The 25,929-nt window shown below is 44.1% G+C and overlaps 3 protein-coding genes across 3 annotated transcripts in view; all 3 read left to right on the top strand.

Moving 5' to 3' along the window:
• The first annotated feature begins 1,109 nt into the window (after window positions 1-1,109).
• LOC120718196 (lymphocyte antigen 75-like) overlaps window positions 1,110-25,929 on the top strand; it is a 44,081-nt gene continuing 19,261 nt past the window's right edge. Inside the window, exon 1 of the mRNA XM_040006622.1 lies at window positions 1,110-1,312. The gene's annotated coding sequence lies outside the window, so the exon portion shown is untranslated. The remainder of the gene's footprint in view (window positions 1,313-25,929) is intronic.
• Window positions 2,267-4,458, top strand: LOC120718197 (lymphocyte antigen 75-like). Its single transcript, XM_040006624.1, has 3 exons — window positions 2,267-3,038; window positions 3,399-3,685; window positions 3,780-4,458. The coding sequence occupies exons 1-3, from the start codon at window positions 2,765-2,767 to the stop codon at window positions 3,966-3,968; spliced, it is 750 nt and encodes a 249-aa protein (XP_039862558.1). The 5' UTR covers window positions 2,267-2,764; the 3' UTR covers window positions 3,969-4,458.
• LOC120718183 lies at window positions 24,670-25,548 on the top strand. The gene is made up of 2 exons (XM_040006608.1): window positions 24,670-24,762; window positions 24,895-25,548. Exons 1-2 carry the CDS (start codon window positions 24,688-24,690, stop codon window positions 25,546-25,548), a joined length of 729 nt encoding a protein of 242 aa, XP_039862542.1. The 5' UTR covers window positions 24,670-24,687.

The raw sequence follows: 25,929 nt of genomic DNA, 5'->3' as shown, positions 1-25,929 counted from the left end.
CATTAAGGAAAACAAGTGTGGTCGCAAATTTTGAAGGCATCCTGATAACCTTCTCCCACCAATGATGTGGAGATCTAACCCTTTTAGATCCAATTAAGATCAAGACACTCAAAAAATGCTCTGGAAAAGAGTAGAATTCTTGGAACAGAGTTTAATACACTGAATCTTGTGAACAGCAGGAAAAATACATACAGACATTTAGCAAGAAAATTACAAAGCAGAAAGTAAGCAAAGCAAAACCCTGGGGTGTACAGCGTTAAGCACAGACAGAGCAACACAGAGATGGACAGAGAGAAACAGCAGAGGGGAAAAAAGAGACTTTTTTTTTTGCCGATGCCCGTGATGCCGCACCCCCACCACAATGCCGCCCCGGGCAACCGCCCACGTCGCCCGTATCAAAAACAGCTACTGCCTGCAGGCCTGACAACAGGAGATGTATCACTCAGTCGCCACAGCAGTCGCTTCATTGTTCTGACACACACAACAAAACTATTGAATACACTACACACTAACTACACAAGATTTGCGCTAAACGTCCCAAATCTCTCACATCTCAAAACACCGGCGTCACTCCTAAAACTTCCCCCCGTTTCTTAACAGGGCTTTGGAGTTGACGTCACGCCGCAATGTATTGTGGGAGCGCGGCGCCATTTCTGGGTCCACAAATCAAAACAAACGCACTGTGTTGGAACAACGACGACAAGAAACATGCTTAAAAGCAGCTGAAAAGAAAACGGACGGTATAGAGACCGATTGCGTCCAAAATGTGATGTCCACATATGTGGACGCCAGGTCCTAGGAGGTTAACGAGGCAGTTAAAAGTTGTAAACCTGTAATGGAGAAAGTGCGGGACGTCCTGCTAATTGTGGTTTACCAACTTTTTCTTTCTCTGAAGCTGCTGTATTCACTCTCATATATATATATATATGGTGTGCATATATTGCAGAAACAAAAATATTAAAACAATGTTCTTACACTACAGTTAAAAAAGGTTTTAAGGCACATCACTCAAACACAAAAATCCCCACCTTTAGACAGCTTTCTGTCAGTAGGGTGTGGTGGTTTACATTACATGATCCCTGAAGGTTCTAGGAAGGGACTAAGTAAATATCCAGAATAGAGTGTATTTAAATGCTGCTGCTGCTTTGCTTCTGATTTAAATGACTTGGGGGATGCCAGGCCGGAGCTATCCATCAAATTAGTTGGGACCTGGATGGCAGGTTTTGAACAGACCTCTGAATCACCACTGGTGTCTTATAGAGGGATCATAACCAGAGTGAATTTCAAAGATTCCCTGCTAACATCTACCAAGGTAAGTGCTGCTGTACAAACAGGTCTGAGGAATGAATGGCAGAGACTTATATTTATAAAGAGATGAAGAGAAAACAGTGTGATAGCCACGTAAGTTGTGGACTTTATCAGTTGGGCTGATTTCAGTTTTAATCTGCTGAAACTGTATATTAAAAGCAGTTTAACTTCCTGAGACTAGCATGTATGCATGTACAACTCATTCTCTAATTTTTCTTCCGTCATTTTAGAGCAATTTCACTAAAACAACCATCTGAGACTTAGGTTAACACATTAGGTCTTTGTCTGATTTTGATTTTGTTGTAATGTTTTACACTGACTGACAGCAAATAGTAGTAAAATTTATAGCTGACAAAATATGTAGTGAGCAAAGTGACAATAAACACAGCTCAACTGAAAGAGAACTGAATTGGTTTAACTCCTGTTTTCATGTCAGTGATTGAAAACCATGATTAATTACACTGTCACATAGATATAGGAACAAGTATAGATAAAAAAAATAATTAAAAAAGGCAGCTCATTAAAGAAGTATTCCTGTATAAACTGGACCACAGTCACTGTAGTGTCTGAAAGTACTTGGTGTCATAACAGCTGTGTTAGGCAGCCAGGAATGGACCCAAAATCCAAACTAAACTCAAAACACAGCTTTATTTCTGGAATTATTCATTATAAACTAAAACTGGGAAAACACTTTAAACTAAACAGACAGACTAACAGAAAACCCAGCATTCAGAGTGATCACGACAACCAGCAGAGGAAGAGGCAGACATTAAAAGCACAAGGCAAACGAAGGAATAGACCACAGGTGGGAACACAGCTGAACATAGTCTAACGAGACGGGGAACCAAGACAGATCATGACACTTAATTGCTAAAGAGTTTTTACATCTACATTTTTGAAACAGCCGTTTATAGAGGAATTAACCTGAAATAACCAAAATGCTATTTATGTCATCAAAGATCCATTTAGACTGGTCTACACTGTTAGTGCTCTTTAAACATCAAAATAAACTAAAACTCAATACACTGGGTCAGATGACCCAAGATCGTGACAAAGGGATCAGACACTGAACACAGTGTATGATCCGCCAAAGAAGAACAAAAAAACAAAAGCTATCTCACTATTCAGTTTGATCTCACTCGCACTCTTATTTTATAAATGTCATTACAACAATTCATTTAAATTAGTATTTCTATTGTTTTGTGTTCTTTTCTTTTTAAATAATAGGACATTTCACTTGAAATTTGAAATGTTTTATTGATTTCTTTAAACACACAAGCACCTATATCTGTGCACTTTACTCTATTTGTGTTTAATGAAGAGTTTATTGTTCCCAGCATTTATCAGTAGAGCGTTATGTGGACACAGTAGACGCTGCTCTTCCTCACTATAAAATTTCTGTTCTGTGTCCTGTCTGTGCAGGCTTTTTGTCCACTTTTCTCCTGTGAAAAACACAATGACGAAGCACGTTGCCCTCTTGCTCATTCTTTTCCCCGTGTGTGGACATCTGCTGGACATCAAGTTTTATAATAACCCTTACGAGTATACCTGGGAAGAGGCAGTAGCATTCTGCAGGAAGAACCACACTGACTTGGTCCGAGTGAGAACTGCAGAAGAGAATAAAGCTCTACAGCACTCTGGATGGATCGGTTTGTCCCGGAAGGATGCAACAAGTCCATGGAAATGGTCCAGAGGAGACAAAATAGCCATCTTCACACCATGGGATGGCGGTAAATTCTCATACTCCTTAGATGTTACAAGATCAAACTTACTGGTAATTATACCAAACTTATTTGCATTGTGACCTGAAATCAATTTGAGACATTTTGAGCATTCAACAATTTGACTGGTGAGAAAGGATCAGATTTACAGTGTGGAGCAGTGTTGTCTACCACAGTGTTGACTGTAATGAGTTTCATGATGTCCCAAAACAGCTGTTTCAGCTGGAACTTCAGCAAGGAGGGTTTGTTAGACACATAAACACTGTACTGGTAAAATGATTTGATACTGAATCTAGATAAAAATAGACCTTTAAAACATCTCTGAAATCCAGCCGTCTTTTTTGTCTATTGTACTTCGACTTCTTACAGCACCAAAAGAGGATGAAAACTGTGTGACCAGAAAAAGCAACGGAAAATGGGAAAGCAAGAAGTGTGATGAAAAAAAAACTTTCCTATGTTATGAGGAAAAGCTGATTCTGGTGAAGGAGAATAAAACATGGGAGGAGGCATTAGAACACTGCAGGTCTCTGGATGGAGTGGTCACAGAAGATCCAGCCTCTTCATACAGGAACCACGGCTATGACCTGGCCTCCCTGATCACTCCAAATGACTACACCACTGCACGAGAGACCGCAAAAGAGGCTACCACTGATGAGGTTGGGCAGTTTTCTGCATGCGTTTGTGTTGGTGAGAGACTCATAACTATACTTACTATAACTTTGTTTGTTTCTCTTTGTTTACTGTTGGCAGGTGTGGACAGGCCTGTGTAACCTGGCTGGTGAGTGGCTGTGGGTGGGTGGAGAAGAAATGCAATATGAGGATATCCCAAAATGCCCAACCGAGGGCCTCTGTGGCGTCCTCGGGAAGAATGGTAGTTCACCCTACGGCATAAGAAACTGCCAGCAGAAAAGGAACTTTCTCTGTTCCAAAATGAATTAAGTACTGTACTTAAGTAAAAATTTGATATATCTGTACTTACCTTTCCATCATATGACACTTAGATACATGTGTGTCAAAGTAAACAGGAGAAATAATCCAAAGCAGACTCCACAGACAGGGTTAAACAAAAATGAACCATTATTCAGGTTTATGAGTGAGTCCAAAATTAGAAATTCCAAGAACAATGGGAACCTGACCAACACTTTACACTACCAGTTAAAAGTTTTTGAGTTAGAATAATTGTACCTTCATTCATGATGTATGTTACCAAGATATCAATTAATATAGTCAGTACATTGAAAAGGTGAGAAATAGTGATGAAATGTTTTCATACTGTTAGATTATACAATGACGATAGATTAATGCAAACCAGAAAAATCATAACGTCTTGTTATATGTGTTATTTTCCTAATGTAGTTGTGTGACATGTCAAGTAAATTCTGGACTATACATAATTTAAAAGTTGTCTCAAGTCAATAAAGATATTAAATAAAGATTAATGTGCAGTTAAGCAGTTATTTGTCTTTATAAGCAGTGGTGAGGGAACCATATGGTTACTTTCACTGCTATGAGGCTTTTTTTACATCCTAAAACAGGCCGTCTTGTATTCCTTTTGAAAAGAATGTTTTACAGAATTCGAGAAGTACACTCTAACTACGTACATAGGAATTTGTTATGAAACAGCTGTGTACAGGCAGGAGTGGTAGTAGGAGGACCCAGTGTGCAGACACTAGGAGGCGGAACGTGAACTCAAAACAGCTTTAATACTGAACTCAAAAGGGTACCAACACTAGGAATACAAAATATACTTACACAGACAGAAACACAGCTAGATAAGAGTAGATCACGACAGCGACAAACTGAAACACAGGGCTTAAATACACAGAGGGAGCAATCAGGGAATGGGCAACAGGAAGGAAACACAGCTGGGGCAAATCAGGCCTAACGAGACAAAGGAAGCACAACCAGATGCATTTACATGAGACACGGACTTTCAAAGTAAAACAGGAAACATAACACAGACTGAACTTACAGACACAGGCTGTGTCCCAATTCAGGGTCTGCACGCTTGAAGTACGCATTTTAAGTGCGATTACGTCACCGCCACACGACGACGGCTGTCCCAATTCGAAGTGTACTCCAAATGCGCCGATTTCCCCAAATATCAAGCGTGGTCCGTGTCGCTACCCGATCCGTACCGGAAACCCGATCGGTACCCCGCATGCGCGAAAGGTGTCTACTTCCGGTCGTAGCGTTTTACGATAGTTATGGGTCTGTTAAGATGTTAAGAATAATAAGTATATCTTAAAATGTTTGCAATAATGAATTAACCTTTCTTTCTTTTTTTTTTTTTTTTTTTTTTTTTTTTCTTTTGCCTGTCCCGTTTGGCTCTTTTGCCATCAGAATTGTTGTCTAAAGGCAAAGAAAGATGCCCAACGGATTTACTTTACCAAATTGACCATCCCAGCCTTGCCGTAATGGTCCATTTGATTCACCTTTTATTGTTTATTTTATTTTCACTTACTGAATACGGGACAGACTTGACTGGGGGAAAGAAGGGGAGAAAGAAAGAGGGAAAGAGAAACAGCTGAGAAGAGGGACGGGGGAGAAGGGCAAAAAACAAAAACCAACAGAATGGGCAGAAAAAAAAAAGAAAAAGAAAATGCATATATCGATCACCTGGATCACCTGTTGCGAAAGAAAAAAGAAAACAAGCAGAAGAGAACAAGAGTAATAGAATAAACAACATCACAATGATATATGGGAATATGACAGTAAATACTAAATATTAAACATTATTGTGCAGCACATAAGATCAACAGAACACAGTGTGCTTTGAGGTAGGAGCCAAAAAGGGTGTAGTTTGTGGGTGTGATCACCCGTGTGTACACCTGTGAGCATGGACGCACTTGTTTTTTTTTTTTAAAGGTTCCTTCATGTAATGATCTGCTAGAGGGTGTGGGGGGGCCACAGCCCCGTCCTCCAGGGCATGAAGCAGGTATGGAGGAGATCAAAACTCCAGACATCCAGAGGCCCCCAGAACACAAGAGACCAAGGAAGACCAACAGAGGGGCAGCCGCGCCACTGTCCCAGAAAGAGCTGAGGAGAGTCCCAGATGAGGGCTCACTCAGCAGCCGCGGAGCAGAAGCCAGGGGGAGTTGCAGTGACGCGCCCGTGAGCTCCGCCGGCAGCCAGCCGTGCCTGAGTGACCGAGCCCCAGGCCGAGAGGCCGGGGGCACCCCACCTCCGAAGTGGCCCGAGCGAGCCCCAGGCTCCAGGCCCCGATAAGCGGCCGCCAAGGAGTGAGCCGGTGTGTACCTGGACGCCCACCCCCAGACACAAAGAACCACCAACGCACCGATGTCTGAGGGAGTCCGCCACTGGCAGGGGAAGTGGTGGTAGGGGGAGATAGGCCTCCAAACCTTGGAGGGCCTGAGATGTCCCCAGAGAGGTGGCGCCTGACACTCAACCTGACATATAGACACAGACATACAGGCACACACATATACAAACATCCATTCCCACCCTCATGCTCTCATATGCACTTACTCCACACTCAACCAACGTGGAGACAGACATAAAGAGACGCTGTACAGACGATCACACTCCCCAAGCATACTCTACGAACCGGGTCTAGGTACCTTTGCCCCTGGAGGGGGGAACTGCACCCAGACCCAGGTGGTGTTACCCTTTTCCCTGCGGTGGGGGGAGGCAGACCGCCCCGACTCCGCAGCAGCAGGGAGGCCCCACACTCCAGACCGCAGTCGGACGGCCAACTCCTCCTCCTAGCCCCCCCGCTCCAGCAGGTCGCAGAGAATGGGGGTGAGAGAAGACTCCAAACCTCCCGTTGTAGTGTTGATGCATGTGTGTTCTAACGTGATTTCAAATGCGTGTTAAATTTGATTTAGCGATAGTCGAGTGTGTTTATGCTTGTCTGTGAGGAGAGGATTGTTGGAATAGTGATGATGATGTCCTCTATCACTGTCAATTGTCAGTAAACACTTAATCTGGCTGATGAATCTTCATGTGACACATTGCTAAGTCAATATTATTAAGTCTGTAATTAGGCGCCATTCTTCTTATTTTACGGCGCTGTTGTTCAATCGGGGGACGCTCTCTATTGAGGAGAAAAGCATGAATTTGTTTGTATACGGATTATCCATTGTTTAAATGTCCCGGGCAGTCGAAAAGGAGGCAGAGCTGTTGAGAAATGCTAGGAGCTAACTGGGCGCTAACCGTATCATTCAAATATATTGAATGTCGCAATGTTGGCAAAGAGAGGAAGTGACGTAAGATTTGCGCATGCGGGGTACCGATCGGGTTTCCGGTACGGATCGGGTAGTGACAGTCCGGTGCACGCTTCGTGGTCCCATATATCCCACAATTCATAGCGTGGCGGTGGGTGTGGATAATTTTGCTGCAAAATACGGCAGAAGGGAGCGGCCGAAGAGTGAGCCACATGTCGGCAAAATTATGCCAACATTAGTGATGTTTGTACTTTCAGCGTTAACTTTGTTTTAAAGCCTCTACTTCTAAATATATATATTGTCGACCTTATCTTACAGATAATGTGATGATTTTATATATAGTCATATATCCACAAACACAACAAGCTGAAAGTCAGTGATGCTGCTCGGTTTGCAGTCCTGAATATCACGGCACAAGCAGGATTCACTGCACTGTTAATGTTAGCTATGTTATGTTGCTGCCTCTGTCCGGTGGTGTCGAGCCAAACGGACTTTAACGTGTGTTTGAACGAGCTGACGGTTCACTCGTTAAGCTGAAAGAAAGATGCTTTAATCACAGGAGTCACACATGTGTCCACTGTACCATCTGGGAACTCTTCTTGTTTAGCACTCGTAATAACACAAACCCTAAATCCTCCTTCTCTTGTGCTGTTTTGTAGCAGTGTATACACCTGAGACTATCACCTGTCTGTCTGTCCTGCACTCTCTCTCTGTTTCTTTCTCTCTGATTGTGTAATAAAAGTATGAACATGTATTTATAAGTTACACTTGTGTTTGAATCCCGCAGCTTATCACACATTTGATTTCCATGTGTGACAACTGCAAGTGTGCAGAGTGAGGACAGACTGAGGGACCCACTGCTGCACATCATCTGTGAGGCTTTGCACCCCTGATGATCCACCAGGACAAACTCAGCAGTGTGTGAGGAAGAGCCAGCAGCAGCTGACAGATGGAGAGAATAGACAGACTTTTCCTGTTTGTGAAGGACTGCTAGAAAAGTTTAAAATAACAAATTGTCTGTCCTGAATCAGTCTTATTAGGTAATGTTCAAATAATTTTATCATTCCAGTGTTTTCAGTGTGGGAGAAAGTACTCGTGGCCTTCAAGTTACACACTATGAAAGGCAGCAACAAGTTTAATATTCAGAAACAAAGTATGTATCAGCAGCAGAATGGAGCTAAAAATAAATGTTTGTTTCAGTTCTATGAAGCTTTGAGTATTTTGGATTAGTCGTACTGCTGTATTTGTTGCATCAAATTGCTGTAATTGTTTATATGCTTTATATATTCTGAGGTAAGTTGATCTATAGTGTTACATCATATTCTATAAGGATGTTATGTGTTTGTATACTTTCTGCCCAGTTTGACCCATTTAGCAGAAGTCAGCCTGTTTAAGGCTCTGATATCTATTCTGTATGACTTAAAGCAGTTATGACATGGTCTGATTTTCTCACCCAATAAAGGACTATTTAATATATCAGTCTAATCCTCATTCTATCAGACACAGTTTTCACAACTCGTACATTTTCCTTTTTACACATGTACCGTATTTTCACGACCATAAGACGCACCGTACTAAAAGGCGCAGTCTCAGTTATGTGTGCCATTACTGTATTTAACACACACATAAGGCGCACCTGATTATAGGGCGCATACAAATATGCGTGTTTAAAAATAAAGCGGGAGCAAAACTGAATTTGGTACTCACATTTTTATTACCGGTATTTGTCATCAATCAAACCCATCGAAGTCCTCATCCTCTGTGTCTGAATTGAACAGCTGCGCTAAATCTCCATCAAACATTCCAGGTTCACTTTCTTCACCATCAGAGTCACTTTCCGTGCCGTGCGGCTCCTCGGAAATGATGCCGGCTTTTGCGAAAGCTCGAACAACAGTGCCAGCAGACATGTTAGCCCAAGCATCTACAATCCATTCGCAAATTGTGGCGTAACTCGCCCGGCGCTGCCTTCCACTCTTAGTGAAACTGTGGTCCCCATCGGTCATCCATCGCTCCCACGCCGCTCGCAGCCTTACTTTGAACGGCCGGTTCACACCGATGTCCAGCGGTTGGAGTTCCTTTGTCAGGCCTCCCGGAATGACAGCAAGCTCACAGTTCATTTGTTTCACTTGTTTTTTCACATTGGCTGTGAGATGGGCACGCATAGAGTCACAGATCAACAGCGATGGTGATGCGTGGAAAAAACCACCTGGTCTCCTTACATACACCTCCCTCAGCCACTCTTTCATCATTTCCTCATCCATCCAGCCCTTTTCATTTGCCTTAATGATGATTCCTGCTGGAAACTTCTCTTTAGGCAAAGTCTTTCTCTTAAAAATCACCATAGGCGGCAGTTTCTGTCCATTAGCATGGCAGCCAAGCACAACAGTGAAAGAAGACTTTTCGTGCCCCGTTGTGCGTATCGCTACCGTGCTGGTCCCCTTCTTCTCCACAGTGTGACTCACCGGGATGTCGAAAGTGAGCGGCACCTCGTCCATGTTAGTGATGTGGCTAGGCTGGATGTGTTTGTCGGCGATGTGTTTGCTGCAGTAGGAGCGGAAGATGGCCAGCTTTTCCTTATAATCCGCTGGAAGTTGCTGCGCTACCGTAGTCCTGGTCCGGATGGAAAAATGGCACCGTTTCATGAAACGAAAGCACCAAGACGGACCTCCACGGAAATGTTCAATTTTCATTTCTTCTGCTAGCAAAACCGCTTTTAGTCGAATGGTGACCGTCGAAACGCTTCTCCCACTCGTTCTTTGCTCGATGAGCCACCGCTCGAGTCTTTCCTCCAACTCGGGCCACCTCGCCTTATGTCCGCGGAAACTCAGCTGCGTCTTCTTGACCTGTCGGAGCTTGTTTTCCAGCTTCCTCCACTTGCGAACCATCGATTCATTAATCTTAAATTCTCTCACGGCTGCTCGATTTCCATGTTCCTCCGCGTAGCTGATGGCCTTCAGTTTAAACTGTGCTTCATAAGCGTGTCTCTTTGCCATTTTCAGGGTTGTTAAAACAACGATGTTCCACATAATGCACATACCTGTCCTTTTATACAGGTATGTGCGATTGTCCGGTATATACGATCAACGCCCACACTTCACCCTTTAGCGTTCTCATGGTGTTCTCTACTACGTCCCCCTTACAACACACAGGGCGCGACGCACTTTTTAAAGAAAATCTAAGGCTTTTATGTGCGCCTTATAGTTGCGAAAATACGGTATGTAAGCATTGGGCCAAATGTAATAATGCCAACATATTAAAAGAACAATATTTGTCTCTTATGTATAATACATCTGTATACACACTGTCAAAGATACTTGTCTTTGAGTGAAGTTTTAAGGTGATAGGAAACATAAATAACTGCAACTTGAATATTTGACCCAGAGTTCAAAATCACTGCTGTAATATATCCTGTATTATTTATATATATATCATAATAATCTGACAATACATATAATATTGGCCATATTATATTTACATTACCACAGTGAGATGATTTTAGTCTCATGAACAGTCACAATCTGTTCAGGGGGCCGACCGTGCGCACGGCAATGGCGGCGACCCAGGCGACGGGGATCTGGAGGCCGGTCAGGAAAACAGTTCTGAAAAAGTTCAGCCTCACAGTCCAAATCCGGGCGGTTCAGGGGGCTGGCCCGGAGAACGACAGTCCAAGAGTCCAGGACCGGGTGGTGCAGGGGGCCGGCCCGGAGGGCGACAGCACAAAAGTCCAAAAAACAGTCCTGGAGGCCGCCTGCGTGGAAGGCAACGGCGGCGACTGAGCAGGGCCGGAGGCCCGCCGAGACAATAACGATGTCCAGCCAACGGCCTGAAAGGTGACCGGACAGGACGTGGACGTGTAGGCCGGACTATTCAGGTAAGCTTTAAACTTAAAAACTATTAAACTTAGCGTCTAAGTTTGAACGTTGGTTAAGGTTACATTGATTTACTCTTTCATTCACACTTTTTTTGAAAACATCTTTAAGCAGGTTACTGGTATCAGCATCCCATGCTGTAGTATCTAGAAAGTGGTTATGGATTTTCTCTGACAGGAAACGAAGATAAGTTTGATCTCCTGTCCCCAAGCCTAAAGCAAAGTTCTTCCCAAAGCCATATTCAAGTCAGCAGCTTCCTACATCTAAACACTTTCTAGATAACATCAATACACATTCACACACTCCAATGAACGTAGCAACTCAGGGTTCAGGATTTTCAACCCAGGGACACTGGGTTTTGGCATGCAAACTGGAGCAACCAGAGATCGGACCACCAACCTTCCTATTAGTTGATGACCTGTTCTGCTTATCGTGGTGGTACCAGAATCTGTGGATAGAGATTGAAATAATAAAACTGTGGATACAAGTTGTAGAAATGACTTTCCTCTGATGTGTGTCTGAATTCAGCCTTACAGATAAGAGGTGGCAGTCTCCTTCAATTATGCACTCCTAATTCATTATTGTACTATATACATTGGGAAATAATGATCATTCCATTGAATTATCTGGGTATTTCTACCTGTTATTAAATAATTAATTACAATAACAGTGCTATAACTTACTTAAGTTTTTTCCTCCTCATGCAACTGAAGCAGAAACCAGCAGAGGACAACCCAATCTTTCCTCCTACTGATTCTGAGTATGACTGGTTGATGGCCAAGATCTTCGTGAGAAGTGCAGAATTTAATCTGTTTGAACTCAGTTCTCACCTGCTGGCTGAGGTTTTTAAAGTGTCTCTGGAGCGCAACCTGCCCATGGTGCATCCTCTGTACAAAGTAACTGAGGCTGAGGAAGTGTTGTAGTTCTAAAAGCATCAAGACTTGTGACTTTGACTTTGGTAGTTTAGTTTCTTGTTGGCTGCACAGCAGTGAAACACGGAATTAAACAAAACACACGTAACAATGAAACAACCACAGACAAGAAAGTACGTTTTTTTTCATACATTCTTTTTCAACATACTTCTCTCTTTTCATCAGCTTCTCATACCTCACACTCGCTACACTCTACAGATTAATTACTTAGCTCGGGACCTTCTATTATCTGAGACTGGATCTTGTACTTCGGTATAAAAAGACTAATAAACCTAAACCTAACAACCCTCTTACTGGGATTTGACTGCTCTCTAGTTTACAGCTTCAAGTAGAAAGGGTGCCATCCCTCCCTCTGTATCCCTGATGACATCACAGAGCGGGGGCTGAATGATGTACTACAGGGATGATGGGTTCAGGCTTTGGGACATCATCTACAGGTTCTATTGCTACTTTGTCACTTTGTTTGAAAACACATGTAACATTTAGAAAATTATTTTCAGCAGTTTTTTAAAGTTTTTTCTCAGACTGTGCTTAACACCATGATAAATGACGGTCTGCACTTTGTTTCCATTCAGCTACTTTATGTGGAGAAGGTTGTGTGTTTGACTGATAGTGACGTAAACATTTTGAAACGAAGACTAAGATCCTCCTGAGAACCGAGGAAAAAGAATATTCCCACTGAATGAGGTGAAACGATATCCTTGAATGTTAGTTTAACAGCAGATTTCTCTGCAACACAAAACAACCCAAGATCAGTTTAATCAGAGTTAAAAGTTTTTATTTTTAAGGACAGAAGGAGGGCTGGGCCATACCGTTCACAGTAAAGCCGGTATAATGTTAGGCAATAATAAGAAAATGAAATATCGCGATAGAATATGGGAAAAACCCGCATTTGCAGTGCTTTTGTTTTCATACGCACATGGCGGAAAAAGCATGGCGGCGACGGAGAATGAGAAGGGCGAAAGCGGATCGTTGAATGAAACAGATGAATCAGAATTGGTTTGTAAAAATGCTGCAACTTCAGTGGTGTGGAACTGGTTTAGCTTTTGTCCGTCAGATACACACCAAAGCACAATTTGTGGTAGAGCATGCAAGAGGGCCGTCTTTATTATCAATATTACCGAACTGATTTCATGTGGTACACGGCGCTCAAAAATCTGTCAAAAAAATGTTTTAGTACGACTTTGCTAAGCTACGAAGCCGCACCACTTGATGGATTGTCGGAGCATTACGGCTACCGTAGTCAGGAGCCTCGAAGGGTAAGACATACTGTGCTGCATTGTGTGTGTATAACCTCTTTTTAAGTTTTGTGGATATTCTACATGGTTATGCTCAGGATATGTCGGCCAATTTCCACTGAAAATGCCTTTTGGTTAAACTGTCAGCAAGGAATTTGCATTTGCACTGTTAAATTTTTATGTAGCTTTAATGCACATAAAAAACAGCTGCTTGTTTAAGTGAAAATACATTGATGGGGTTTTTTGCACTAATAAAATTGTGGAGTTGTAAAGTATTTTGTCTTGCATCAATTATATTGTCAGTTATATCGTTATTGCAAATTTTCAAATATATATCGTGATAAATATTTTTGGCCATATTGCCCTGCCTTAGACAGAAGCCTGATGCTCATTTGGACTGAAACGAGCTAAGTTACCAGTTATATTAATGATTTCATGAAGTCAAAGTTTTGGCTGCTTTATGTAATTCAGGGGTGATCACATCTCCCGAACCTAAACAACAGTCTGAAATTTTGGTGCTGTTGGGAGCAGGAACATTTCCACACATCTTTATGTTGGTTACAGAGTTCTGGAGAGAGGCAACAAATGAAAAGTCTTCAGTTAATGACCATAACACAGATTATCATCATCATGAGTGTGAAGGTCAGAACAGTGAACTGAAACTGAGTCAGGTCAGATAAAACTCTGCTTTGGGACTAATAAAGACTAAACTGTAGGAAGCAAACCCACGCTGGAAATAATCAAATATCTATATGAAAATAAAACCGAATTCTGACTTCGATTTTTCTTTTCAGACTGGTCACCGAGGGCTAAATGAAACAGCACTGAGAACAGAATCAGCTTAACAGACACTTCTAGTATAGAAAAAAGGGGGGAAAAAACTACACTTACATATTTACATGCATATGTATATACTTGTGTCTACAAAGAGACAAAATAGTCACAATCTGACTCAGCACAAGTCAAAGTTCCACTCTGTCCACCTTTTTCTTTTTTTTCCCCTTCCTTTAAATACATATATTGTCATGGCTAGACGGTCTTCACCGATCGTCTTGCCAATTTGTTGTGGTGTTTGTGTGTACTGTGTCATGTTCTCCTCTCCATCCTGTGCATGTGTTTGTCTGCTGGAACATGTATTTCCGGAAGCCGTGGCACGGAACGGCAGTTGACCGGAGGGGAGTGTCCTGAGCTAGAATCATCGCACCTGTGCGGAATTACCTTGCCAGCGCAGACCTATTTAACGGGGCGGTTGAGTTACAACCAACGCTGGAACGTTGAACTAAACCGGGTAGCGTAGTCGTGATTAGCATGCCCGGTTTGTGAAGGAGAGGACGTTTTTTGAGCGTGTGTTTTTTCTCATCTGCCTCCAGGGTCCAGGGATTGGAGGAGGAGCCGGCACCAGGAGTTGTTGTGGATTATTACTGCACTGTCACCGGGAGGAGAGGTCGCCGTATCACTGCACTGCCCTTTTGGATTATAGACTCAAACTGTTAACTCACCTTTTCACTGTAAATAAATCCACTGTCATTCTGCAAGGAGTCTCGCACCTGAGTCCTTTAATCCAATTCACCATGACAGAACGTTCCAGCCAAGTGGACTCAGCGGACTCTGCACCTTGGCGGCGCGAGCTGTCGCTTCAGGCGGTGCTACTAGAACGCCATGAGAACATGTTACGCCATTTCTCCAAGGAGCAATCAGCGCTAATCCAAGTTGTGACCGAGCTAAAAGGTATGTTGCTATCTCCACCTGGAGCTGCTGGGGGGCCTTTACCAGTGCCGCCTCTGATCAACGTCGCTGCTGCTTGCCCACTGCCTCCCTCCCCTCCTCTGCCACGGCGCGAACATTTGTTGCCAGTCCCAGAAAAATTTTCCGGAGATTTGGACAAGAGTAGGGGATTTTTAATGCAGTGTGCCCTCACGTTTAGGCAGCAGACTCAGGCTTACGCCACTGATTGTTCTAAAATCACCTTGACGGTGGAGCTGTTAACAGGTCGAGCCTTGCAGTGGGCACAAGCGGTCCTAAACTCCCAGCCTCAGATTTCCTACCCTGATTTTTTGAGCAAATTTCGAAGTGTTTTTGATAAAGGAACTAACCCTGACAGTGCGGCACATAGGATGTTTGTTTTAAAACAGGGCCGGAGGAGTGTCGCTGACTTTTCGGTGGATTTCTGGATTCTCGCTGAGGAGACTGGTTGGGAGGAAACGGCGCTCCGGGGAGCTTTCTTGAACAGTCTGAACAAGGGACTGAAGCGTGAGTTGGCTTCCAAAGAATTGCCTAAGACCTTGAGTGCATTGATTAATTTATGTATTAAGTTGGACGATCACCATCGGGAGTTCAGTAAGCGGACACCGGGAGGCGCTGGGTGGCGGACTGGATTACCGGCCCTGGAGTGGAAGGGGACGGACCCGCGGTCAGCGGAGGAGGAGGAGCAGCCGATGCAGTTAGGCGGAGCACGGTTGAGCTCCACAGATTGGAGGAAGAGACGCCAGACGGGTGAGTGTTTTGCATGTGGAAAGAAGGGACATTTTGCTGACGCATGCCCCTCTCGGGGAAACGACCAGGCCCGTCAGTAGCTGTGGGAGTACTGACGGGTGCGACCATGAACATTGCTCCCCATCTGAGTTGTTCTGCTAAGTTGATTTTTCAATCTCACACTCACCAGTGCCGTGCGTTAGTGGACTCTGGAGCTGAACAAAATTTTTTGGATGAATCGCTTGCTAGGCAGTTGGGCTTCCCCGCGGTTCCTCTCCAGGAGCCTCTTCAGGTTTCAGCTCTTAACGGCAGCCCGTTAGCGGCAATAACCCATCGCACTGTCGATCTGACTTTAGTTCTTTCTGGTAACCATGTTGAGAGAGTTTCCCTGTTTCTGTTTAAAGCCCCCGGCACCCCATTAGTCTTGGGGTTCCCATGGCTCAGACAGCACAATCCGCAGATCGACTGGGCTCAGGGACGCGTGACAGGCTGGAGCGAGTGGTGCCATGAACATTGTTTACGTGCAGCGGTGCCCAGTCTAGTGCCCCTAAATCCGGCGGCTCAGGCGAAGACACCCGATCTCTCAGCCGTCCCTCCGGAGTACCACGACCTGGCTCAAGTCTTCAGCAAAGACCTAGCAGTGTCTCTCCCGCCTCATCGCCCTTATGATTGCGGGATAGATCTGCACCCTGGCGCCCCATTACCCACCAGCCGGCTTTACAGCATCTCAAAGCCTGAACGTGAGACGATGGAGCGTTACATTACAGACTCTCTCGCTGCCGGCCTAATTCGCCCATCTACATCCCCTCTGGGGGCCGGATTCTTCTTTGTACAGAAGAAGGACAGGTCTCTCCGCCCCTGTATTGATTTTCGGGGCCTGAACAAGATCACCGTCAAGAACAGATATCCCCTCCCTCTTCTTGTCTCAGCGTTTGAACTACTCCAAGGGGCGACTATCTTCTCCAAACTCGATCTCCGTAATGCATACCACCTGGTTCGTGTTCGTGAGGGGGATGAATGGAAGACGGCGTTTAACACCCATTTGGGGCACTTCGAATATCTGGTCATGCCATTCGGACTCACTAACGCCCCCGCTGTCTTCCAAGCGATGGTTAATGATGTGCTGCGTGACTTTATTAATCATTTTGTGTTTGTCTATTTAGACGACATTCTCATCTTCTCTAAGACTCGAGCCGAACATGTGAAACAGGTGCGACTGGTGCTGCAGCGTCTGCTGGAAAATCGACTTTTCGTCAAGGGTGAGAAATGCCAGTTTCATGTTCAGTCTGTGCCGTTTTTGGGGTTTATTGTGGAGGAGGGGCGGCTACGAGCCGATCCTGCTAAGGTGAAGGCAGTGGTGGAGTGGCCCGAACCAAAGACTCATCGAGAACTGCAAAGGTTTATCGGGTTCGCCAACTTTTACAGGAGGTTCATCAGGAACTTTAGCCAGGTGGTTTCTCCCCTCACACAACTCACTTCTCCCAAACTGCCCTTTCTATGGTCTAGTTCCGCGCAGCAGGCGTTTGCCCGTTTGAAACAACTGTTTTCCTCTGCTCCCATTCTGATCCAGGCTGACCTCACCCGACCATTTGTGGTGGAAGTGGACGCATCGGATTCGGGGGTGGGGGCCGTTCTCTCCCAGTGGGTGGATGGCAAGCTGCACCCATGTGCCTACTTCTCTCGACGGCTGACGCAAGCGGAACAGAATTACGACGTGGGCGATCGGGAGCTCCTCGCCATCAAGCTGGCCCTGGAGGAATGGAGGCACTGGTTGGAGGGAAGTGAACACCCCGTTGTGGTTTGGACGGACCATAAGAACTTGGCATATATCCAGGCAGCTAAGCGTCTTAATGCACGTCAAGCCAGGTGGGCCCTGTTCTTTACACGTTTCAATATCACTATAACCTACAGACCAGGATCACGCAACACGAAACCCGATGCTCTCTCACGCCTATTTGCACCACACACGGATGACGGAGAGAAGCAGAGACCCATTCTGCCCGCCACGTGCATCGTGGGAGCTATCACATGGGAGATCGAGAGGATGGTTAAAGAGGCCCAGCAACAGGAGCCAGACCCAGGGACGGGCCCTGACGGACGACTGTTCGTCCCCACAACGGTCCGGGGCAAGGTTGTACACTGGGCCCATACGGCAAAGTTCTCCTGCCACCCTGGTAAGAACCGCACCGTGAGTTTCTTGCGACGTTTGTTTTGGTGGCCCTCTCTTCTCAGGGATGTTCGGGACTACGTTGCGGCCTGCCCTACCTGCGCTCGCAATAAGACCCCCAGTGCCCCCCAGGCCGGTCTCTTGCACCCTCTGCCGGTCCCCAAGCGCCCCTGGTCGCATGTTGCTTTGGATTTTGTCACTGGTCTACCGTCGTCATCAGGTAACACGACCATACTAACTGTTGTAGATCGTTTTTCCAAGGCGGCGCACTTTGTAGCGTTGCCCAAGCTCCCGACTGCCTTAGAGACGGCTCGGCTCCTTACCGAGCATGTTTTTCGGTTACATGGGATTCCACAAGACATTGTTTCTGATCGGGGCCCCCAGTTTACTTCCCGGGTCTGGAGGGCGTTTTGTTCAGGACTTGGGGCCCGTGTGAGTTTGTCTTCAGGTTTTCATCCTCAGACGAACGGTCAAGCGGAGAGGGCAAACCAGGAGTTAGAGACCATGTTACGCTGTGTGGTTTCCTCAAATCAATCCACCTGGAGTGACCAGTTGGCTTGGATTGAGTACGCCCACAATTCCAGCACGTCGGCGGCCACTGGTGTGTCTCCGTTTGAAGCGTCGCTGGGGTACCAGCCACCATTACTTGCCATCACTGAAGGTGAGCTGGCTGTTCCCTCTGTTCAGCATCATATGAGACGCTGCAGGCGGGCGTGGCGCACCACCAGGGCGGCTCTGTTGAGGACGACGGCGCAAAATAAGAGGTTGGCCGATCGTCGCCGCACTCCAGCCCCTGCCTATCGTGTTGGACAGCAGGTGTGGCTCTCTTCCAGGTATATTCCCTTACGAACTGAATCCAAGAAGTTGGCCCCGCATTTTATTGGGCCTTTTTCGATCCAAGCTGTGTTGAATCCGGTGTCTGTTCGTTTGGCCCTTCCTCGCAACATGAGGATTCATAATGTGTTTCATGTTTCCCAGGTGAAACCGGTCCGGACCAGCCCTTTGTGCCCGCCTTCCAGGCCCCCGCCGCCCGCCCGGGTCGTTGCCGGCGCTCCTGCTTATGCCATCACGCGGATTATGGATGCCAGGCGTCGCGGTAGGGGCTTCCAGTTTTTGGTGGATTGGGAGGGGTATGGTCCGGAAGAGCGTGCTTGGGTGCCGCAGTCTGCGATTCTGGATGATGCTATGGTGAAGGAATTCCGCCGCCGGCACCCTGACAAGTTTGGTCGGTCGCCGGGTGGCTCCCGTTAATGGGGGGGTACTGTCATGGCTAGACGGTCTTCACCGATCGTCTTGCCAATTTGTTGTGGTGTTTGTGTGTACTGTGTCGTGTTCTCCTCTCCATCCTGTGCATGTGTTTGTCTGCTGGAACATGTATTTCCGGAAGCCGTGGAGCTAGAATCATCGCACCTGTGCGGAATTACCTTGCCAGCGCAGACCTATTTAACGGGGCGGTTGAGTTACAACCAACGCTGGAACGTTGAACTAAACCGGGTAGCGTAGTTGTGATTAGCATGCCCGGTTTGTGAAGGAGAGGACGTTTTTTGAGCGTGTGTTTTTTCTCATCTGCCTCCAGGGTCCAGGGATTGGAGGAGGAGCCGGCACCAGGAGTTGTTGTGGATTATTACTGCACTGTCACCGGGAGGAGAGGTCGCCGTATCACTGCACTGCCCTTTTGGATTATAGACTCAAACTGTTAACTCACCTTTTCACTGTAAATAAATCCACTGTCATTCTGCAAGGAGTCTCGCACCTGAGTCCTTTAATCCAATTCACCATGACATATATAAAATATACCTTTGCATTCCTGTTTTTATTGGACTAAATGTGTGTAGAATACAAAGCTTTGATGATCTGTTACCAAACAACATTTGGAATGATTTCAGTGTCGAAAGCTTCCAGAAAGTCAGGACAACGTTGAAAAAGTTGATCTATTAATTTAAGGCGGGCATGAGCTGAACTGAATCAAACTGTTTCAGAGGATATTTCTTGCCTTACAAATGGCATTATCACCTAATTGAACCTGTGATGTAACCCACTAAAGTTACCATAATGTGGGATTTTAGCATACTGTTTTTAACCTGCTAAAGGAACCAGAAGCAGCCAAAAAAAATTATTGCCATAACTGATCTCACATTCAGTCATGATGAGGGTTCATGCTATTTATATGTAGAGTCACATGGATGTATGGTAACACTGCTGATGCTCACTGAATCAGACATAAAGTGGAAATCTGTCCTGACTGTTTGACCTTCATCCATCCTCTTCTACTCACTAATCACTGCAATGCGATCCTTTTCTGCACTTTTCAAAGACCCCTGAGCTGCTGCTGCACAAACACTGAGGTGTTCCTAATAAAGTGCTCGTGCTGCTGAACTGACCTGTGACTTTCAGAGTCATCTTGGTCTGACAGCTCACTTTGGGAATGTCACACTCGTACTGGCCGGCGTCGTCCGCCCTGAGGTCCTTTATGATGATGGAGAGGTTTCCAGTCTTGTATTGGTCTGGGAAGCTGAACACGTGACCTGTAAGCTTTGGATCCATTTCATCCTCTCTGCTGTTGATGATGTCCAAAACAACTTTGTCATCCTTGTCCCTCCAGAAGGTGTTAACTGACTCAGACAGCCGTTCAGAGTAGATGCAGGGCAGCACGACCTCACACCTGATGAAGCTGGTCCTCACAGACTGGCTGCTGCCTGCAGGATGACAGGAAAGGTTTGAGGTTTAGCTTGCTGTGTCCATAGTAAAGAACACAGTAATCCCAGTAACAGTCAGTCCTCAGGATGTGTGTGGAAAGGGGATATGCTAATTAAATGCTAATCATAGTAATGATGATCCTTTTTAGTGACAACGGCATAAATAACTCAAAACATCTCTTGATGTCACTGACTCTGGTCAGAGCAAATCTTGTGATTCCAAGGGTCGTTTTGATGACATTTGCAGCAGCTGCTCTGCCATGTACATTATGCGGTACTTAGCTCCAAAAGATCATACTGTTTTTGGACTTGAATCTTTCACCAGGAGCAGCTTCAGCACCAGCGACCTCCTCCTCTGATCAGATGTGTCTGTGTCTTCTGGATGATAGTCCACGTTGTCTTCCTCCTTAGAAACCTGCCCATCTGAATCGCTATGCTGATCTGTGTCCTCTCCTTCATTTTCACCAAAAATATGATCCAGAACTTGGCTCATTGTAAATCTTCTTCTCATTTTTGTATGCTGCAAATTGTAAATGTGCACTCTGGAAGTCAAATGGCCACTCAAATGAGTGAATTTACCTCACGTCTTGACATGCCCATCTTTGTTTTTGTTGTTTTTGCGCAGGTATACTGGAAAAACACGCAAAATAAGACTCCCATGAAGGTCATATGATTAGGAGAGGAGCTGACTGTCAGTGTGTCAGCTGACAGTGCACTTATGATTTCAGTTTTGGCTCTAATTATTGCTTTATACTCATAATATTATAACTGGGTCGAAACCAACCCTAACAAAACAAAGGTCATAATTTCAACTAGGGCATTTTATAATTTAGTGAAACGATTTTTTTTGTTTTATTTTGTAGAAATAGAGGTTCCTGACAAAGTCAAAAAGCCTTGATGCAATAAACAAATTTATGTGATTTTTTTATGCATTTGAAATTTAAAACGAGTCGGTGCCAACTCTAACACAAGAGGAAGGTTAAGTATCTTCATGCAACATATGACTTATTTGGTCAGTTTATTTAAATGGATATTGTTCAAATTTCATCTTAAATGACCGATCTTATTCAAGTTCAGGTTTATGTTGTTTTCTGACTGGTGGTGCTGCAGCTAAACTGGATCAACATGAAATTTCCTTTTGGATAAATTCTTCAAGTCTGTATTTTATTCACTGACTAAAAATAATCTCACACGTTTCTTTTTAAACAGTTTTTTAATGTTTTCCTGTCCTGTCTGGCAGGTTTGCAATCAGAATTATGATCTGAATACACAGTGGTGTATAACACATTTAGCTTTTCCTATAAATTCTTTATACGCTCCTCTTGTTCAGGTGTTTCTTTCATCTTTTTATTGATTTCTATTCATGTTACTTAAGTTCTTATTTTACATGTGGTAAACAGTATGACAGTGTGTGAGGCTGGGAGGGAGGCCCCAGGTGGGGTGCCCACAGCCAAGGGCTGAGAGTCCCAGAGGAACCAGGCAGCTGTTAAAGTGTTTTAAAAGTGGATCTGTTCTGACTGAAAACATGCTGCATTGTCATTGTGCCATCTGAAATAGCCTGCAGGCTGCCATCTCTATAACGGCTGCAGAAGTTACACAGAGTTATAAAAAGAAAAAAAGCATAAAGTCTTTTCAAACTTATACCTTAACCTGATAAAAATGAAACACTGACAAAATTCAAATACAGCACTGAGCCGTGAAAGCATCTGAAGTATTGAGATTATTTTCATATCACTAAGTCTAGCAAAGAAAAAGCTTCTAGTGTGCCTAGTGGAGTGGTTTGGTTTAAACTAGATTAAAACAACAATGGCCTTAAAAATGATATATTTTAAAGTAAAATAATTAAACATACTAAGCAAAAATGCATTTACAGACATTCTGGATTGTGTTTCCGGAATGCAGTAGCTAGCAAGCTGATTAGAGACAGTAACAGCCAATCAGAATATTTGTATCCAAGTCTGTGATGGTTGGTTTTGTGGCACACTTATAATGGTGTACAGAGAGTTGAGAGTGCATGAAGCAGAGATATTGTGAGCGCGAACAACACACTGAGAGCAGGTCCGCAGATGTCTGTGAGCACACAGAGCAGAGATCTGATCAAGAGCAAATGCCAACAACTGAGCGAGAGGGGCTGTTACTGTGTGTGCTTATGGTTAATAGCAAACACTGAAATACATTTCTTGCACACAACAATGAGTTTTGTTTGCTCAAATTAAACTTTGCTTCGCTCAAAATAATTTTCTCCTCAAAATGCAATATTTGTGCTTGCAAATTGTTTTTTATATGCGCTCAGAATAGAGGCACAAAAATAACATCATACTGGGTGTGACAGAAACATCTCAGAATACACAGTACATTGCAGTTTGTTGTGTGTGGAGCTGCATGGCAGCAGACCAGTCAGGGTGCCCATGCTGACCCCTATCAACTGTTATATTTTGGACAAAACAGGAAAAAGTAGAAAAAGTAAAAAGTCAAAAAAAAAAAAAAAACGTTTCAAAAGAATGAAAGAGAAGAGCACAAAACAAACACAAGAAATTGTTTCTATGGGTAATATAAGCCACTGGTGCAGGCGCATTTCCTACTGATGGACATTTATTCTGTTTATGTGTTAACTTATGTTCAATCAGTGATTTTAAAAAAAGCTAATTGTGTTTCAGATATCCCATCTTTAACTGTGAGCGTTGCTGCAAAGCCTATCACAGTGTAAACAGAGCAGGAGCAACCTCTGTGTGATAGTTTGTTTTTATTTGATTATTAATGAAAATAAAGAGCAGAGCTGGATTCAAGTTCAAGGTGAGACTGTTTTGCCTTAGATAATTTAGCTCGGTCCAGCAGGTGGCAGCATTGCAACACAGATGCACATATTCATGCGCACAAGACAGAAAATTATTTTTCAAATTTTAATGCGGTGCACAAAACTGACAACCTTTGAAACTTGGAGACATTTGAATTGAGTCTTGGGCTCTGTGAGTTCACACTAGTAGGTAAAAATATGGTAACTTAACCTGATTAAAATCTAAAAATCTAAAACTAACCTTATATTACAGTTTTTTTCAGTCGCTAACAAGCGTTTGTCCAAACAGTTGTCACATTTGCAAAACTCTAAACACAATTAGCACAGCATCGGTCTGTTGTGGCCATACCATTCACACATTTCATGTCGTGTTCACCCAATATGCAGTCAGTGAACACATTTCCACAACGCTTACATTTTCTTAACAGACAAGCTATACCTCCCAACAAAATTATGGACTGTTTTTGTAGTATCTACGAATGTTAACACACAACATCCCACAATAGCAAAAACAATATTCCAAACCTTAGATACAGTATAAAAACCTCTGCTTCTGCAATGATATCAGTACAAAAACAATATCAATATCAAAAATATATCTCAGCTGATAATAAACAAACAATTGAATAATTGACACACAGCTGATTTATGTTGGGTAAATTGGGCCAACCACAGCTTCTTCCATTCTGGCTTAGACTCAGTGGGGTTTATAAGGCAAGACCTTGAGGAGTGATGTGTTTGGAAACAAAAAAAAGACAAACACTGTAATGTCTGGTCAAGGAAGAGTAAGAGCAAGGGGCCCAGGGAGAAGAGCAGGCCCAAGGAGAGGGCAAGGTAGAGGTGTAAGAATGCGTGGTGGTGGCATTCCAAGGGCTGCAAGAACAGTAGTCAGTGATGAAATTCGTGCCACTATCATTGACCATGTAATCAACCATGGTCTTTCACTAAGAGAGGCTGGTGAAAGAGTGCAGCCCAATTTGAGGCGGTCAACGGTTGCCTCCATTATACGCATCTTTCAACAAACCAACAGGTAAGTATTGCATTTTACATGGATTGTTTCTATTCTCACTTGACATGTCAATATGGTCATACAGTAATGCATATGTTGAGTTTTTTGTCTTTCTAAAGAATGCAACGTCTTCCACCCTCTGGGGGAAGAGGAAAGCTCCTCAGTAATGATCAGGAGCTTGCCATTGTAGAAATGGTTACTGCAAATAATGCAATAAAACTGCGTGAAATTCAAACTAGAATTGTGGCGGACCATGAGATATTTGACAATACATTGTCCAAACACAGAGTGCGGATGAAGCAGCTCTACACTGTTCCCTTTGAGAGGAACAGTGAGAGGGTCAAGGAGCTACGACGACAATATGTCCAGGTATAGTGTATATTCAATCCAATGTCCAGTTCTATAAGCTTTGCACTTTGCAAGTAGGTAACCTACACAATACTAGGTTACAGTACAGTATGGTATACAGTAATAACATGACTTACATTAACTTTGTTTCAGAGAGTTATGGAATTGGAGGCCAACCAGGCCCCTCATGAATTCATATACATCGATGAGGCAGGATTCAATCTGGCCAAAAGGCGTCGACGTGGACGAAATGTAATTGGAAAAAGGGCCACAGTTGATGTGCCAGGACAGAGAGGGGCAAACATTACCATGTGTGCAGCAATTGCAAATGCAGGATTATTCCTTCACAGATGTCAGGTTGGACCCTATAATACAGAGCGCTTGCTTGCCTTTCTCAATGATCTCCACCAGCGCCTGGTTCCAGAGCAGGGTCAGGAGGGTGAAAACATGAGGACCTTTGTAATTACCTGGGACAATGTGGCTTTCCATCACTCGCAAGCAATAACAACATGGTTTGAAGTCCACCCAAGACTGGTAAGTCTCTTCCTTCCACCCTATTCACCTTTCCTCAACCCCATAGAGGAGTTCTTTTCTGCATGGAGGTGGAAGGTTTATGACCATCAGCCACATGACCAGATGTCCCTCCTTGAAGCCATGGATGCTGGCTCCAGGGACATCACAGTTGACGATTGCGAAGGGTGGATCCAACATACCAGGCGGTTTTATCCCAGGTGCATCGACTTGGATAACATCAGATGTGATGTTGATGAAAACATGTGGCCTAACCCTGAAGATCGCAGAGATTAGATGCAAATTTTGCCTCTTTTTAGCCCCCCTCCCCCCCTTTTTATCTTGGCTTTTTGCTGTTGTTTTTTTGTTCAGAATGCTCTTGTGTGTTTCATGGATATTTTGTTCACTGTAAGCAATACTGTAAAACTTTCTCTGTCCTATCATACCGTGTTTCTACTGTACCTCCTGTAGTAAAACAGTAAAGAAACAAAAACTTGTTTGCTTTTTACTGGAATGCTTTTGAATGTGAACATTACTGTACATGTGGACATACAGTTACCAACCAAGACATTTCTGGTGTCAAAATGGTGGATTGCATGTTTCGCATGCAAATACCTGTAAAACTGAAACATAAAAGTCTATGCAGTTTTTGTAATGTCAATAATAGCCAGTATTTTG

Source organism: Simochromis diagramma, unplaced genomic scaffold (assembly GCF_900408965.1).
Source record: "Simochromis diagramma unplaced genomic scaffold, fSimDia1.1 OVJJ01000518.1, whole genome shotgun sequence".
Taxonomy (NCBI): domain Eukaryota; kingdom Metazoa; phylum Chordata; class Actinopteri; order Cichliformes; family Cichlidae; genus Simochromis; species Simochromis diagramma.
Note: the sequence above shows the minus strand (reverse complement) of the source record. Positions and strands in the feature narration are given on the sequence as shown.

Bases quoted from the DNA above. Each gene is read 5' to 3' on its own strand.
- LOC120718197 (XM_040006624.1), top strand. From the start codon at position 2,765: ATGACGAAGCACGTTGCCCTCTTGCTCATTCTTTTCCCCGTGTGTGGA. The intron at 3,039-3,398 runs GTAAATTCTCAT...GACTTCTTACAG, and splicing joins CTTCACACCATGGGATGGCG to CACCAAAAGAGGATGAAAAC. The intron at 3,686-3,779 runs GTTGGGCAGTTT...TACTGTTGGCAG, and splicing joins AAGAGGCTACCACTGATGAG to GTGTGGACAGGCCTGTGTAA.
- LOC120718183 (XM_040006608.1), top strand. From the start codon at position 24,688: ATGAAGCAGCTCTACACTGTTCCCTTTGAGAGGAACAGTGAGAGGGTC. The intron at 24,763-24,894 runs GTATAGTGTATA...ACTTTGTTTCAG, and splicing joins TACGACGACAATATGTCCAG to AGAGTTATGGAATTGGAGGC.